The sequence below is a fragment of the Bidens hawaiensis genome, unplaced genomic scaffold, assembly GCF_021521415.1.
Source record: "Bidens hawaiensis isolate Kalapana, Puna unplaced genomic scaffold, B.hawaiensis_p1.1 tig00015926_1, whole genome shotgun sequence".
NCBI lineage: Eukaryota > Viridiplantae > Streptophyta > Magnoliopsida > Asterales > Asteraceae > Bidens > Bidens hawaiensis.
In genome coordinates this window covers 252431-269168 of record NW_027492432.1, presented here as the reverse complement: position 1 = coordinate 269168, position 16738 = coordinate 252431, and the positions used below count along the sequence as shown (strand labels likewise).

Genomic DNA, 16738 nt, shown 5'->3' with positions numbered 1-16738 from the left:
TCGGTCTTCACCGCATACATAAGTGGGGAAGTCGTTGCTTGTGGAAGGCGGCAAAACCCGCATAAACACAAAAAACGGCAAACCTTCACGCAGGTCAGTCATAGGTAAAGTTGGGTCATCCCACTAAATGAAAGTGCCGGTCCTAACCGCACAAATCATGATGGAGGAAACCGAACTAACCTATTGACAACCGCGCATCGAACGGTTAATTTATTCAAAACACTGATGCCGGTTTTCACCGCATAAATAAGTGTAAAGAAATCGTTGCTTGTGGAAGGCGGCAAAACCCGCATAAACACAAAAAGCGGCAAACCTTCACGCAGGTCAGTCATAGGTAAAGTTTGGTGATCCCACTAAATGAAAGTGCCGGTCTTAACCGCACAAATCATGATAGAAGAAACCGAACTAACCTATTGACAACCACGCGTCGAACGGTTACCCTATTCAAAATACTTAGAAAATTTCTAACAGAAGGATGAGGAAAACCTCCACGCAGGTCAGATATAGGTGAAGTTTAGCCATCCTACCAAGTGCAAGTGACGGTTTTACCCGCACAATCACGAAGGGGGAAGCAAAACTTCAACCTATTATCTACCACGTTCAAAGGTTAACTTATTCTAAACACTTAGAAAATTTCTAACAAAAAGATGAGGAAAACCTCCACGCAGGTCAGATATAGGTAAAGTTTAGCCATCCTACTAAGTGCAAGTGACGGTCCTACCCGCGCAATCACGAAGGAGGAAGCAAAACTTCAACCTATTATCTACCACATTCAAAGGTTAACTTATTCTAAACACTTGGAAAATTGCTAATTTAAACTAAAGTGTGCATGAGCAAGTCATATAACGTTTATAAAGCAAGTCATCCAGTGAAAGTAGCGGTCTTACCCGCACAAAGATTTATATTTCATAATAATTCATTACAAGAATGGCTGGGTAACTACCCGCCTACAAGAATATAAATCTATATAAGCTAAACCTATCCTAACAGTGGGAAGGGATCTTAAGGTTCAAGCTTCAGGACCACTCCCTCCAAACCCACTTATACCCGCACCATCAGTTGGCCGTGGCGGTTCAAGGAAGGTCTTTAGAATGGCTAGCCCATCATCAGCAGCAGCAACTTCGTTCACCTTCTCCACCACCGGATGCGGGAAGGCGGCATACTGATTCACTGCTTGGTCATATACAGCTTCAGTATCAACATCATATAAAGGGAAGTTGGAAGGCGGGATGCCTTTCTCAACGAACCCTAGACCAAGCAGGAAGCCGGCCTTTTCCCCATCCTCGTGAGAAGCGTTGAGGGCTGCGCTCATGGCATCGTCGTATGATGTGTCCGTGAAGACTCGATGCACAACCTACAAGAAAAAAAATACAAGTATCAAAACCTTTTCTATTTACAAAGAAAAGCCTGAAGACATTATGAAGCTAAGCTTACCTGCGACAACGCTTCTCGAAGAAGCCATTCCTTGGTAACCAGAGCTTCCTGGAGGGCAGCTTGAGCTTCGTTACGGGCGCGTTCGGCTTCACTTTTGTTGAGGTTGGCAAGCAACACTTCTTTAGCCGCAGCCTCTTCAACGCCCTTTAGATTCCGCTCAGTGTGGTCAAGCACCCCCCTCTGGTCCAAGATCTCTTGGAGCTTCTTGGCGTCTTCCATCGCCAAGGCATCATGAGCCTGTTGGAGCGCCTCTAGTTTGGCTTTAAGTTCCTCATTCTCGAGGCGTAGAGGCTCAGCAACAGCTTCAGCCTTGGTGGCCCTCTCAGTTGCGTTCCGTGCAGTTTCCTTAGCCAGCCGAAGCTGTTCGTTAACAGCTTGGGCAGCCTTGGAACGGGCCTCGAGCCGGGCCTGAACTTCAACCTCGAGGGCCTTGAAGGCCTTCTCCTTTTCCGCAGCCACTGCGGTAAGCCTCTTGTTCTCCTCCCGGACAGCCCGCGCCTGAGCTACTTCTTGAATACGAGCTGCTTTTAACTTGTCGTTTTCACGACAGAGCAGCTCGACGCGCGGCTGCATCCGGGCCAGGAGAATCCGAAGCTCGTTGGTTAGCCTACCCTCCTGGTAGCTAGCCATTGCTTCCCCCAACGCACCACTGGGAGCTGCGTGATGAGCCCACTCCACGCACTCCACAGGCGTGCGACGGGTTGTTCCTTGGCGGATGTTCCATCGTGGAACACACTTCATTGGAATCCGACACTGCAAAAAACAAAAAGCAGTTAGGAAAAGATGATAAAAAAAAAGGCCAAAAGAACCCTACGCACCTGTAGGGTCGACAACAGGCCGATAGCCGCCAAACCCATCACCTGAACCCAAGGGAAATCCATCCAAGAGGTCAGGCAGATGGGAAGGAGGCAGAGGTTGGCGAGAAGCCCCAAGCATACCTGAAGGATCGGCCGTAGCTGCCGACGTCGGAGGCATGGAGGCCGCCGCGGTAGAAACCAACGGAGGTGAACTCACCGGAGGTGAACTCACAACCGTGGTCGCCGCTGCGGAAGTACCCGCAGAAATAGTCACCGCCGGCTCAGTGAAAGATTCAGTAAATATGGCACTGACGGCCGGCGGAGATGTCATCACAGTTGGAACAGTTGGCTCAACTGGGTGAGCAACTGAACCAACAACTGAAGCAGGCGCAGCCGCCTGGGTCATCGCCTCAGGTAGGTTGACCAAGCCTACCGTCATGGGTTCGGAGGTGCTCCTCCCCGCTCCACCCTGGAATGCGGTAGCATCCACGCCTGCACAAAGAAGATATAAGTATAATGGCGGAAAGATATGAAGTTAAAAAGTAAAGTTTGTACTTACGGGTTTTCTTGAGCCTAAAAGTGCGAACAGGCGGGGACGAACCTGATGGAGCCGGCCTCTTCACGCCACTCACCGTCGTTGTCCTGGGCTGCTCGGAGGTGACGGTCGTCTCAGCCTCCGGAGCAGTGGTCTTATCACCACCAGGGTTCCTCGCCACCTCCTCGCTTTCGGTCTCTGAATCAGACCGATGCACCGGATCGGCAGTGGAGGCAACCTTCGCCTTCGCCTTCCCCTTCCCGCCGGCAGCCTTCTTTTTCCGCACCAACGGAGGACCATCTGCGGATTCCTCATCAGAACACAAGATTAGAGGAATTCCAGCAGAGGTTTCAGCATTGAGAGGTCGAGGGTTGAATAACTCCTTACCTGGCCGCCTGGCGCTCAGGATCTCGTGGCCTGGCGGGTAGACCTCCACGAACCGATCCGCCGTCTGTTCAAGGATGGGCAACTCGTTCTCATCTAGAGCACGAGTACCCATCCGAGCGGGACCATCACTCTCCCGCGGCTGCAGGAGAGACTGCAAGTCGTTCCCCTCTAAATAAAAAAGAAACAGTTAGAAGAAAAACCTATATTAACAAAGAAGACAGAGCATACCGTAAGGGACAGAGTTCAAACCGTATTCGAGGACGATGGGAATCTGGGACGCCTCCTTCCACACCCGGCTCATCCCAAGCATCGCCATCCCAGACTCCGCAAAGCGGTACACCGGAGTCTGGATCCGGGAGATCTTGGCGAACCATTCCGCCTCCTGGTAGTTGAGGGCGTGAAGGGCTGGGAGTGCTCTCCCATTCTTAAACGTCATCGCAAGGGGGACGACGCGAGCGGAGATATAAAAAAACTCACGCTTCCACGACCGAAGACTGCGCTCGGTAGCGCAGATCTTCAACCCCTTGATACGATTGACCAACGTGTACCACCCCTGGATGCACCTCCAAGAATAGAAGGTCATCAACCGGTCAACATGGGGCTCCACGCCCAGAATGAGGCACACCCACTCAAAGTGGCGGATCTTGGCGATCGCCATCGGGTGTACCTCCGTCAAATGCACCCCGTGCCTCTCCAAGACACGGTATACAAACTTCGTCAATGGGAACCTGAGATTCCCATAAACGAAGAATGCAGCGTACACCCCTATCTTGCCCTTGGGGGCATCGTACACCGTCTGGTGTGGCTCCGGAAACTCAGGCTCGAACGGCTCGAGCATGAACTTCCGGACGACGTACCGATAGAGGTCGGCCGGAAGAGCACACTGGCATTCGCCAGCAGTGCTCTTATCGTCTTTATCAGACGTAGACGTCGGGATCTCGACGTGCACGTCAGATTCTTCGGCAGCAGCTTCAAAATTGTGAGTAGAAGACAAGGTTTGGAGGTAAAGAAGAGTGATTTCAGGAGAATGCTTGGCAGAAAGTATTCGCCGGAAATCGTTTACAAGAAGAGAAGAGTGAAAGTGTGAATTACAAAAGACCCTCTCCCCCTTTATATACTCATCGCAATTAATGCGATGAATTTAATGCGGAAGAGAGAGAAATCGCAGGTGCAATGAAACTATGACACGTGGCAAAGTGCAAGCTGGCAACAGCTGTTGAAAGGACGCGTGCCATTAATTTCGCGGCCACGCGCCCGAAAAATCGCGCCCACGCGCCTGAAAAAGCGTCTGGAATGACCATGTACTGTCACGTCGCCATAACTTCCTGCACGTCCTGACACAGTCAGAAGAAACCGTCGGACGACGTTTCAACAGTTTGGACTGTTCTTATCCTTTCACCAACTTCGAATTTCAAAATTTCAAAAAGATTCAAAAGTAAGCGGGAAAATACCCCTTACCTTGGCAACCAAGAAACTATAAGACAGGTGCGAGTACAGTGTTAAGGCAAAACCCTTCACATACTTAGCACCTGCAGGGAATTGAAGCCAAGAATACCTAGGCAACCAAGTAACCATAAGACGGGTGCGAGTACAGTGTCAAGGCAAAACCCTTCACATACTTAGCACCCGCAGGGAATTGAAGCCAGGAATACCTTGGAAGTAAAGTAACTATAAGACGAGTGCGGGTACAGTGTCAAGGCAAAACCCTTCACATACCTAGCACTCCGCAGGGAATTGAAACCAAGAAGGATCTTCTGGGCCATGCTTGCGGGAACGGGAATAACATCCCCGCATAGCGGGAACGTCGAGAACTATATTGTTTGAAGCTCCAAGATGGAATTGATTGTTTTAACATAATTGATCACTATGTTCAAAACTACCAAAACCTCATGGAGAATCTACACAAGTGGGACTCAACGCTCCTGACTTGCGAGGAGGTTACAGACCTACCCGCATCATACCCAAAGATCAAGCAGGAAAGTCGGGAATTTCTGCAAGTGACATTAGGACTTCCGCGGGAAGAATCCCCATGGAAAACCTTAAAACTAAACCCTTTTCAAAACCCTTTGCTTAAGTCCAAAAGTTCACCTCACTTATTAAACATTCATGAGAAGAACATTGGACTGGGGGGACTTGAAGAGGTAGGTCCCAGTAGAGCCCAGTTGGACCCGCAGGACTCACCTTGAAGAGAGACGTCTGCGCAGAAACCAACTGGATCTGCAGGACCCACCATGCTCAGAGACGTGACGTCCTTACGCGCAGTACGCAAGCTGTTCCCGCAGGAAATGCCTCCCAATGGTGAAGTACTCCGCCTGTTCCCGCAGTTGCGGATACAAGCCATCAGGGAAGGCCACCCGCGCAGCAAGGCTACACGCACAAGGCACTTAGCTCACAAAATAATTCAGTAGTCAACTGAAGGAATGAGCAAAGCCGGGAACAATCCCGCACAAAGGCGGGAGGGGGAATACTCCCGCCCAAATGAGCCAGTCCGTACGATACTGGAGGATCTTTTGTACTGTACCTGACGAGGTATGGGCAAAAGATCTGACCAGAGATACGACAGCTCATTGACAACCGTATGGCGAGCAGCATGCTCTTGTACTGTATGTCACTATTAGCCGCTACCTACTCACCAACTCCTGTCATACCACGTGCATAGCCTGCAGTTGGTGGAAAAGGAATAGTACACAGCAGGCCTGGTCACTGTCAGCCGCTGCCTACCCACCAACTACCAGCATGGCACGTGCGTAGGCTACAGTTGGTAGAACAGGAATACTATTCAGCCGGCTATACCTTCTTGGAAACCTACCTTCGGCTATAAATACCCCAAATGGTATGATCATCTCATCTTATCTTGTATCTTTATCTTATACCTGATATCTGCTCTAGCAATCTCTTAATATACACTTATATTCAAGAGCAATCTAGTCTGATTCTCACGCCGGAGGGTGGTCACAAGGAGGTACCCCCCCCCCCCCTTCTCAGTGACGAGCTCACGGTGTCTGTTTTGCAGGTTATCAGAAGAACCATCTTTGCCGGATCTAACCCCTCGTGGGAAACATCTATTTAACCCCCAGATTATCCGTAATCTGCCCGGGGTCGATTAGTGTTTCTTCAACGTCCCACTACTAAAATATATGTACGGGGCACGTTTGCATCAGAACCAACAGTATGTTGAGAAATGAGAACAACAAGAACCGTATAATGTGTCTGTACATAATGCATGCAAAAAAATAAATAATAATAATAATAATAATAATAATAATAATTTACTCTAGATAAATGAGTTATGTGGTTCTCGCGTTTCTTAACGTATTATTGTTTCAAACATGACCGTCATATATAAAAGAACCGAAAACAACATATCCAAAAGGTCCTCCGCTCAAATCATCCGCAAGTGTGCTGCAACATTTTGGTAACAATATCAGCTACAATCAAAATATTAAATTTTGATACAAACTGAACTAGAAAGAAGTAGTCATATTACCTCAAAACCCCCCAAGAGTTCTCGGAAACCAACCATCGAGCAAATGCCGGTGCATTGCTACGATTCGGTCTTTCCTCAGACAACGACGCAGACACTCCAAATATAACCAACACAAAAAATATCAAATGAAGACAAAAATTTTTATTATCCATTTGGACAGTTAACAACTTAATGGTGAGAACTGGAAGCTGCATTGGTGATCATATATATACGGTTTCATGAAGAGCGTAAACGATGACGTTTCGAGATTCATGTTCCCTTGGTAAATCTCTTAACCTGTGACAAAAAGCATGGGCTTTTATTGAGCAGTATTTATGGGGTCTGTTGTGTTACTTGAGATTACTCAAATGAATTCAAAAGCCTTTCAGTTTTTATGGAAAAAAACAACTGTCAGTTTTAACAATATTATGTACATGTACCAAATGTAATAATCATAATTGGACCTGATTTGATGTCATGTCCACTGTCCAGCATTCATTTAATTTAAAATAGTTTGAGCTCGTCTATGCATAAAACTCGAGCTCAGTTCGTAGGCAGTTTTTCGAGTTCTATCTCGACACATTTGTTATTATTCATTATTTTATTTATCTAGATTTATAATTATTTTTATATGTATTTATAATTATAATTTTTATATAACATATTATAGATTATATAAGAGTTAATTAGTCCCTGGCCGGGTTTAACCAGAATGACTAGTTGAGTATCAAACCCGTTCTTAAGACAATGTTTCATCTATTTGCATCCTTTTGGCTAGTCAAAATAAGTGTAGTTATATATATATAGGGTAGAGATGCTGTACGAGAGAGGTACGCGAGACGCTCAAAGGCAAAAATACTAAAACGCTAAAAAAACGCTCACCCAACCCCTAAATGCTCAAAAACGGCTTTCGTGAAAAAAGGTGAAAAATTGATCGATTAACCATCCAAAACTGTTTTTTCGGTGAACCAATGATTAATTGGATATGTAATGACGATTCCGAGATGCTGTGATGTGATTTCATAGATCGATTTGTGAAAAACGGGATTCGCGTACGTAATGTACATTAAGGTATTATTGTATTGGATCTTTTCCACACACACACACACATATATATATATTAATTATCATTTTTATATATTTAATATATTAAATAAAAATTATATAAATAACATGCTCGTTAAGCTTACAAGCCTAGTCAAGCTTGATATGTGAAGCTCGAACTCACTAATTAAAAAGAGGCCCAATATAAGCTCGGGCTTGGGCTCGTTTAAGCTCGGCTCGATTCGAGATTTTAGCAAGCCGATCACAAGTACCTCATAGTTCAGCTCGTTTATACCCGTAATCAAAATCGAACCGGTAATCGATATTTTGATTTTATGACCAATCAGTTTTGGCTACAAAAAGGTAGTTATTTCAGTCATTGAAAAGCATCCCGGCTCAACTCGAGTTTTTAGTGAGCCAATCTCAAATAACTCACGAGCAGCTACGCTCGTTTACACCCCCTAGTCAAAATCAAACCTGTAACCAATATTTTGATTTTATGACCAATCGGTCTGGTCACAAAAAGTCCATTTTTTCGTTCATTGCCAGCCCGGCTCGATTTGAGTATTTAGTAAGCGGATTCAAGTAACTCACAAGCAGCTCGGCTAGTTCACACCCCTAATCATAATAAAAAACGTAACCACATTTTGATATTCGTTATTGAAAAAATGGTTTCGCTAATCGCTTAATCGGTCAAAGAAACTACAGCAAACGTCCTCCGTCTTATAACATATTATTTAAAAAAAAATGAATTTTCAATGTAAACACCATGACTACCAGTGTTCTTCAGGTCATTGCAGTTGACCAAGAACAATATAATTTGAAAAAAGTCAACACACATTACACATTTGATTATTCTGTGATTATTATTTCCATGTAACAATGAGCCTTGGCTATTAACATACAAATATTCAATGTTCAAGTAATCATATTACACAAATTCTCGAATCGAATATTCAAAACGCGTTTGGGATCGTGCTCGTTTTTCACAAAATCGCTGTTAGTTCATCCCTGTAGATGGCAAAAATATGTGTTTGTAAATGTGCTTCAAGACCAACAAGTTTTTATTTTTATTAAACTTTATATATCTTATATTCATATTTTACAATGATCAGGTGACATTGCGGTAAAAGTTTATATAAACTCATTACGATTAATGCTCTCGAATCCGACTTACTTTCCAGAATGGAGGTATTGATCAACCGTAAGAGGTTTAGGACCGCCAAAGTAATTGATCAAGAATATTTCTTCGATATCCAGTTTGAAGACTTGGAAATTATGATCTGTTGGCCAGTCTATTAACAAACATAACAAGAATTAAACAGCGTCAATAATATTAAACATGCAACAGAAAAAAAAACAAAAAAACAAATGGTAGCTTTTTTTTTTCTAAAACAACTCGTTTCAACCTCAGCCTAATTTGGTCAAAACTCATTTTACCCGAACCAAACTGATACTTTTTAGGTCGACCATAGGGTGTTCATGGTTCAGTTCAGCTGATTTTGACAGAATTTTTGTGCTGAACCGGAAAGTACGATTTTTGGAAAAACAAAATAAACCGACCGGATTGTCTGGGTCGGTTGGAACAACCAAAATGGTTCAGTTTTCGCGGTTTGCTGGTTTGGGCTTTTTTTAGCATGAAATCGTACAAATGTACATTACAATGTGTAAAAAAATGTAATAGCACGAAATCTGTAAACCTAATAATATACAGTTATATGCATATTAATATTAAAAATATACGTCTTATAATTTTTTGATTCCTATACGTGAAAAAAAATATTATATTTTTACTAAAACTATACAGATTAAAAAATACTTTTTTATTATTCTTTTTTACTTTGGCTGGTTCGGTTTTGGCGCCCCGCGCCTGTTCCAAACCATACCGAACTGGTTTTCCGAACCCAGTTTTCTAAACCATTAACCAAACCGTGGAACTTGGTTTTCCGAACCGAACCTGTTCGCTCATAACCTGATCGAACCAGTCAATATAACTCAGTTTGGGCGGTTTCAACGACTTCATAACAACTCTAGTATATCACATATAACGCGTGTATCACAGTATATTACCTTTCATCTCAGCATGTTTAGCAAACAAATAACTTTTAGCTGTTACAACCTCCTTACTATCTGCATCTATCACACTTAACTGAAACAAAACAAACAAACTCACTTACCAATTTCACTAAAACTATAATAATAATAATAATAATAATAATAATAATAATAATAATAATAATAATGGCTGTAAAATCCCGACTAGGCGCCGGGTACTCGCCAAGTAATCGCTACAAGGTATGGTGCCCAGACGACTTTCTTTAACTCCGCCTAGTTACTCGGAATCGATCAAAAGTGGTCAACCTCCGCCACAATTGGATCTAGCCGGTCAACTCGAGTCGATTTTGACTTTAAAAAAGTTAAAACATAATTCATATTTCTATAACATTAAAGAACGACCATCATTTTTTTAATTAATTTTTTTTTTTCATATTTTAGATACTTTAGTATTTAAAGATGTATCTTTTTTATTTATATTGATATTCTCGCATTTTGTTATAAATATTAGTAGATTTATGATACTTGACATATATATAAGTTCTCAAAAATTAGTTTCTTTATAATTTACCACGTCCGAGTACTCCCCGAGTACTCTCCGCCTAGATAGAGTACTCGAAACTCCCCAGTCGACCACCCTGGGAGCGCCTAGCGACTTTCGCAACCATGATAATAATAATATAAAAAAAATTAACTCCATACCTTTCCAGTGAGTGTGATTTTAGAACAGGTCGGGTTTTCAGGGTCCGCCTTGCCACAAGTTCCAACCGGATATTCACTTATCGTCAACGAAGATCTATGATCTTTCAACGCATAACGTGCAGTTGGATCCAAAGTTGTTAAGTAAAAATACGGAACCCCGGTGCCTTTGTCAGGTAGACCATCACTGAATGAAACCACATTCCTGCACCATAATAATATCACATTAATCATGTATTCATGTGACCAGTTTTATTTCATACCAAAATTCGAAATATTAGTAATGATTTTATATTAATTAAAAAGATTAAAAAAACGTACCCGAAAGGAGCTCCACCCAAGTCATCTGCAAGTGTACTGCAAAATTGTGTGATGAAATAAAATTATTAAAAAATTCAGGTTTTATATTCGAATTTAAGTAACAATATATACAGAATCATTGATTTATTTTAAGAATTAACAAGATTTTAATTTAATCATCATCATAATTCATAAACCTACAATTTAATAAAAACTAAGCAATAACAATTTAGGGGTGTGAACAAGCCATGCAGCTCGCAAGCTACTCGAAATGAACCGAGCTTTTTTGGAGCACGAGCCGAGCAAGAGCCCTAAATATAACTCGTTTAGTTATCGAGCCTGAGCCTTAGATAAAGCTAGTTTAGTTACTGAGCCCGAGCTCGGCCTTGTATAGAAAGCTCGTTTAAGCTCGTTGAGCCTTGTGTGTTTTTCAGTTTTATCTCTTTTGGAGTTCTGTGTATTAGTTTCACATCGCACATCCGAGCTCAAGTCGAGCTATGGCTCGTTTACACGAGCTTGAGCCGAGCTTAGGCTCGTTTAAGGTTTCTCTCAAAATAAATAAAAATAATTAAAAAAATGTATATAAATTAATTAATAACTTATAAACGAGCCTAGCCCGAGCTTAAAAAACAAAATCAGTAAAGAGATATATTTTTTCTAAAGTTAGCTTCATATCAGTAAAATCAGTAGAGAGAGAAGAAATATAGCAATAATACACTAGGGGTGCAAACGAGCCGAGCAGCTAGTTGCTCGAGATCGGATTGATAAAAAACTCGGAGTGAAATTCGTTTTCGATTAATCAATCGCCAATTCACCTCCCGTTATAAAGCTCGTTAATTTATCAAGCCCGAGCTACAACCTTGTATAAGAAGCCCATTTAGGCTCATCGAGCCTTATGTATTTAAAATTTGACCCTTTTCGGACTTCTGTGTATTAGTTTCACAATGCACATCACAAGCTCGAACCGAGCTTAGCTAGTTAGCTCGTTTAAGATTTTTCTCAATATATATGAAATAATTAAAAAAAACATATATAAATTAATTAAAAATAATAATTTTATAAACGAGCCTAGCCCGAGCTTAAAAAACGAATCATAAGTCAAAAAAAATCGGGCTCGGCTCCTTTACACCCCAAACAAAATCAGAAATTCATCTTCAAAAGCTACAAAATCCCAGATAATAATAATAATAATAATAATAATAATAATAATCAAAAACACAATATGAGCTACAATTATACAAATTATTAAAGTAAAGAATATATTAAAAATTAATTACCTTAAAACACCCCATGAACTCTGGGAAACTAACCATCGAGCAAATGGTGCGGCTTTATTAGGATCTGGTCGTGTTTGAGACATCAGTTGACGGGCATGGACGGGCCCACCAGAGATGATTAACACAAAACATAGGAATAAACTAAATACCATGATTATGATGAATGGTACTTGGAAGTTGAAACTAGTTGACCAAATGGAAAGCAATGCCTGGGGTTATATATTCGGTTTCTGGATGCTTAACGACGTCGTTGTTTGGATTCTTATCCGGGTCGGTCGGGTCGGGTCGGGTCGGGTCAGGTGCAGCACACAAATCATGAATTTTACACGTAAAGATATTATGATAATAGGTTATTAATTAACAAAATATAAAATAATAATTTGGGTGTGTAACGGGGCGTGTCAAGTTTGTAATGTTAAAATTAATGTGAACTATTGAATCTTGTCTTAAAAGACACACTTTGATATTGAGGGTGGTTCCAAACATTATTAAAAAGAAAAATAGAATTGAAAGTCGGTTTATAAAGTGTGTGAATTAGAGCATTTACATTCTTTCCATTATTTCTTCTTTTAAAATAGCTTAAAATCTTACTTTTTAAAATTTATTTTCGTTAAAAGAAAACCTTACTTCCCATTCACTAAACATATCTCTAAATCTTTTTCTTTACTGTTTTTATGCGTGTGTGTTGAGAAAGAGAGGATATAGGATGAATAATAGTTTTTTTTTTAATTGTGGGGAGTGTGTGGATTTTTATTAAATTTTATCATGTAGATATAAAGATAACGGATGGAATGTGTTTTGAAAAACTCTAGTTAATTAAAGAACACACATATAAATTCTTTTAAACAAAATGGTCCAATCTTACTAATATATTAAATCAATACAGTTTTACCATATGTTATTCTACTAGGGCGTTCACCTAGGTCTCCATGTCATCTCATTTCCATTCTAAGACTCTCTAATATGATGTCATGTGTCTTCTCACATACTATTTAAACCTTATAATTTTCCACCATCATTATAATCATTTTAATTTCTCTCTCTCTCTCTCCCTCCCTCCCTCTCTCTCTCTCTCTCTCTCCGATAATTTCCACCATCGAGATTAATCGTTTTTTGGTAATGGCCAACAATGTTATTTGATTTTCCGGCAAAGTAATATCTTTTCCGGTAAGGTTTTCCAATATAATTTATATTTATTTTAATTGTTATATGATTTTGTAATAATCTCTTTAGGTTGTATATCAAAATCCAAGATTGAATTGATATTTTGAAGTTATTACGGTTTTCCGGTAAGGTTTTTGTTTTCCGTTTTTGTTTGTATTTAATCTCTCTCTCTCTCTCTCTCTCTCTCTAACTCCACAATCCACCATCTTCTATATTCCGGTAATGTATATCGAGATTAATCATTTTCCGGTAAGGTTATATATTATACTTTAATGCCCAACAATGTTATATGATTTTCCGGCTATGTTATATCTTTTTCCGGCAACATCACATTTTCTTCTGGTTATTGTAGATCTAACCTTTTTATCTTTGTTTTCATTGTTAACTGATTTTTTTAAAATCAGTTTAGGTTCTAAATCAAAAATGGCGATGAAGCTAATATTTATATGTTTTTACGTTTTTCCGGCACGTTTCGAACCATGATCTGATTCAGTTGAAACCGTGAACACCAATTTGGAGTAAGAATTTGGAAGGTTACGACGTTTCTATAAATTCAATTAATTGGCCATGTAATTACGGTTTCCAAAAATGTAATTGATTTACGCCATAATTACGAATTCTGGAAGAAAAAGGAAAGCTAAAATTATATTTGTTAATTCTACCATTTATTTATGGTTAAAATTTTATTTAATTAAACAGAACAATTGATTTTTCATTAATTGAGTTTATTATTAATTAGGAACATTAATTGATTGACGTCATAATTGCATTAATTATATTTGTTTTTTTTTTCATTTTTTTTATTTCTAAAACGATTACAATTTCGAATTTTAAATTCCAAATTTAAGTTAAAGTTGAAATTTGTAAATGGTTGGTCAATATTCCATAACGTCTAAACTTACCATAATTACAATTTATTATTTTCTAAAACTATTTGATTAAAAAAGTTTAAATTTCCAAATTTAAATTTAAGTTGATTTTTTTATTTAATTGCTGGTCAAACGTTTAAGTTGGTCAAACATTTTTAAATTGTCTGGTTAAACATTAAAGTTGATTTTAACTTTAAGTTGAACTTTTTAAATGGGTGATTAAACAAACATTCATAATTTCTAAAATTACCATCACTAAAATTTATTATTTCTAAAACGATGCAATTTAAAATTTATAAATTTCCAAATTTAAATTAAAGTTGAATTTTATGAATTATTGGGTAAATTTTTCATAACATGTGACATTACCACGATTAAAATTTATTATTTGTAAAACGAATGTTAATATTTAATTTTCTCATTTCAGGTTATGTTCTCAAGTTGATATAGCTAATTTCATGGGTTGAAGATTTGTTGATAAGATATCTTATTTTTTTGTTTAATATTGATGTATATTTTTGTTATTATTCATGTATTTATGTATTTTTCACAATTCATGTAATTTATTTGATTTTTATATAATCAATCATATATAGTTGTTGGTTTTGTCCATTTAATATATTTTAATCGAAACCGATGTATTAAAGAAAATTTTATTTTTGTATAAATTCAATTAATTGGCCCTGTAATTACGGTTTCCAAAAATCCAATTTATTGACGCCATAATTACGAATTCTGGAAGAAAAAAGGAAAAGCTAAAATTATATTTGTTAATTATACCATTTATTTATGGTTAAATATTAATTTAATTAAACAGAACAATTGATTTTGCATTAATTGAGTTTATTATTAATTAGGAACATTAATTGATTGACGCCATAATTGCATTAATTATATTTGTTACTTATAGCTTTGCTGTCGGTGGGACTTCACTGGGTATGATTGATTGATATATTTGTTTTTTTCTTTCACTTTTTTTATTTCTAAAACGATTACAATTTTGAATTTCAAATTCCGAATTTAAGTTAAAGTTGAAATTTTTAAATGGTTGGTCAATATTCCATAACGTCTAAACTTACCATCATTCCAATTTATTATTTTCTAAAACTATTTGATTAAAAAAGTTTAAATTCCCAAATTTAAATTTAAGTTGATTTTTTTATTTAATTACTGGTCAAACGTTTAAATTGGTCAAACATTTTTAAATTGTCTGGTTAAACATTAAAGTTGATTTTAACTTTAAGTTGAACTTTTTAAATGGGTGATTAAACAAACATTCATAATTTCTAAAATTACCATCACTAAAATTTATTATTTCTAAAACGATGCAATTTAAAATTTATAAATTTCCAAATTTAAATTAAAGTTGAATTTTATGAATTATTGGGTAAATTTTTCATAACATGTGACATTACCACGATTAAAATTTATTATTTGTAAAACGAATGTTAATATTTAATTTTCTCATTTCAGGTTATGTTCTCAAGTTGATATAGCTAATTTCATGGGTTGAAGATTTGTTGATAAGATATCTTATTTTTTTGTTTAATATTGATGTATATTTTTGTTATTATTCATGTATTTATGTATTTTTCACAATTCATGTAATTTATTTGATTTTTATATAATCAATCATATATAGTTGTTGGTTTTGTCCATTTAATATATTTTAATCAGAACCGATGTATTAAAGAAAATTTTATTTTTGTATAAATTCAATTAATTGGCCCTGTAATTACGGTTTCCAAAAATCCAATTTATTGACGCCATAATTACGAATTCTGGAAGAAAAAAGGAAAAGCTAAAATTATATTTGTTAATTATACCATTTATTTATGGTTAAATATTAATTTAATTAAACAGAACAATTGATTTTGCATTAATTGAGTTTATTATTAATTAGGAACATTAATTGATTGACGCCATAATTGCATTAATTATATTTGTTACTTATAGCTTTGCTGTCGGTGGGACTTCACTGGGTATGATTGATTGATATATTTGTTTTTTTCTTTCACTTTTTTTATTTCTAAAACGATTACAATTTCGAATTTCAAATTCCAAATTTAAGTTAAAGTTGAAATTTTTAAATGGTTGGTCAATATTCCATAACGTCTAAACTTACCATCATTCCAATTTATTATTTTCTAAAACTATTTGATTGAAAAAGTTTAAATTTCCAAATTTAAATTTAAGTTGATTTTTTTATTTAATTGCTGGTCAAACGTTTAAGTTGGTCAAACATTTTTAAATTGTCTGGTTAAACATTAAAGTTGATTTTAACTTTAAGTTGAACTTTTTAAATGGGTGATTAAACAAACATTCATAATTTCTAAAATTACCATCACTAAAATTTATTATTTCTAAAACGATGCAATTTAAAATTTATAAATTTCCAAATTTAAATTAAAGTTGAATTTTATGAATTATTGGGTAAATTTTTCATAACATGTGACATTACCACGATTAAAATTTATTATTTGTAAAACGAATGTTAATATTTAATTTTCTCATTTCAGGTTATGTTCTCAAGTTGATATAGCTAATTTCATGGGTTGAAGATTTGTTGATAAGATATCTTATTTTTTTGTTTAATATTGATGTATATTTTTGTTATTATTCATGTATTTATGTATTTTTCACAATTCATGTAATTTATTTGATTTTTATATAATCAATCATATATAGTTGTTGGTTTTGTCCATTTAATA

The 16738-nt window shown here is 37.5% G+C and overlaps 1 protein-coding gene across 1 annotated transcript; it reads right to left on the bottom strand.

Moving 5' to 3' along the window:
* Nucleotides 1-8526: 8526 nt before the first annotated feature.
* Nucleotides 8527-12136, bottom strand: LOC143550150 (uncharacterized). Its single transcript, XM_077040855.1, has 6 exons — nucleotides 11995-12136; nucleotides 10739-10774; nucleotides 10421-10622; nucleotides 9734-9812; nucleotides 8841-8958; nucleotides 8527-8674 (listed from the first exon to the last, which is right to left on the bottom strand). Exons 1-6 carry the CDS (start codon nucleotides 12075-12077, stop codon nucleotides 8650-8652), a joined length of 543 nt encoding a protein of 180 aa, XP_076896970.1. The 5' UTR covers nucleotides 12078-12136; the 3' UTR covers nucleotides 8527-8649.
* Between the last annotated feature and the right edge of the window lie 4602 nt (nucleotides 12137-16738).

Excerpts from the sequence above, each read along its gene's own strand:
- LOC143550150 (XM_077040855.1), bottom strand. The coding sequence starts at position 12,077 with ATGTCTCAAACACGACCAGATCCTAATAAAGCCGCACCATTTGCTCGA. Across the intron at positions 10,775-11,994 it reads AGTTCATGGGGTGTTTTAAG|TACACTTGCAGATGACTTGG; the intron begins GTAATTAATTTT and ends ACAATTTTGCAG. Across the intron at positions 8,959-9,733 it reads TAAACATGCTGAGATGAAAG|ACTGGCCAACAGATCATAAT; the intron begins GTAATATACTGT and ends GTTTGTTAATAG.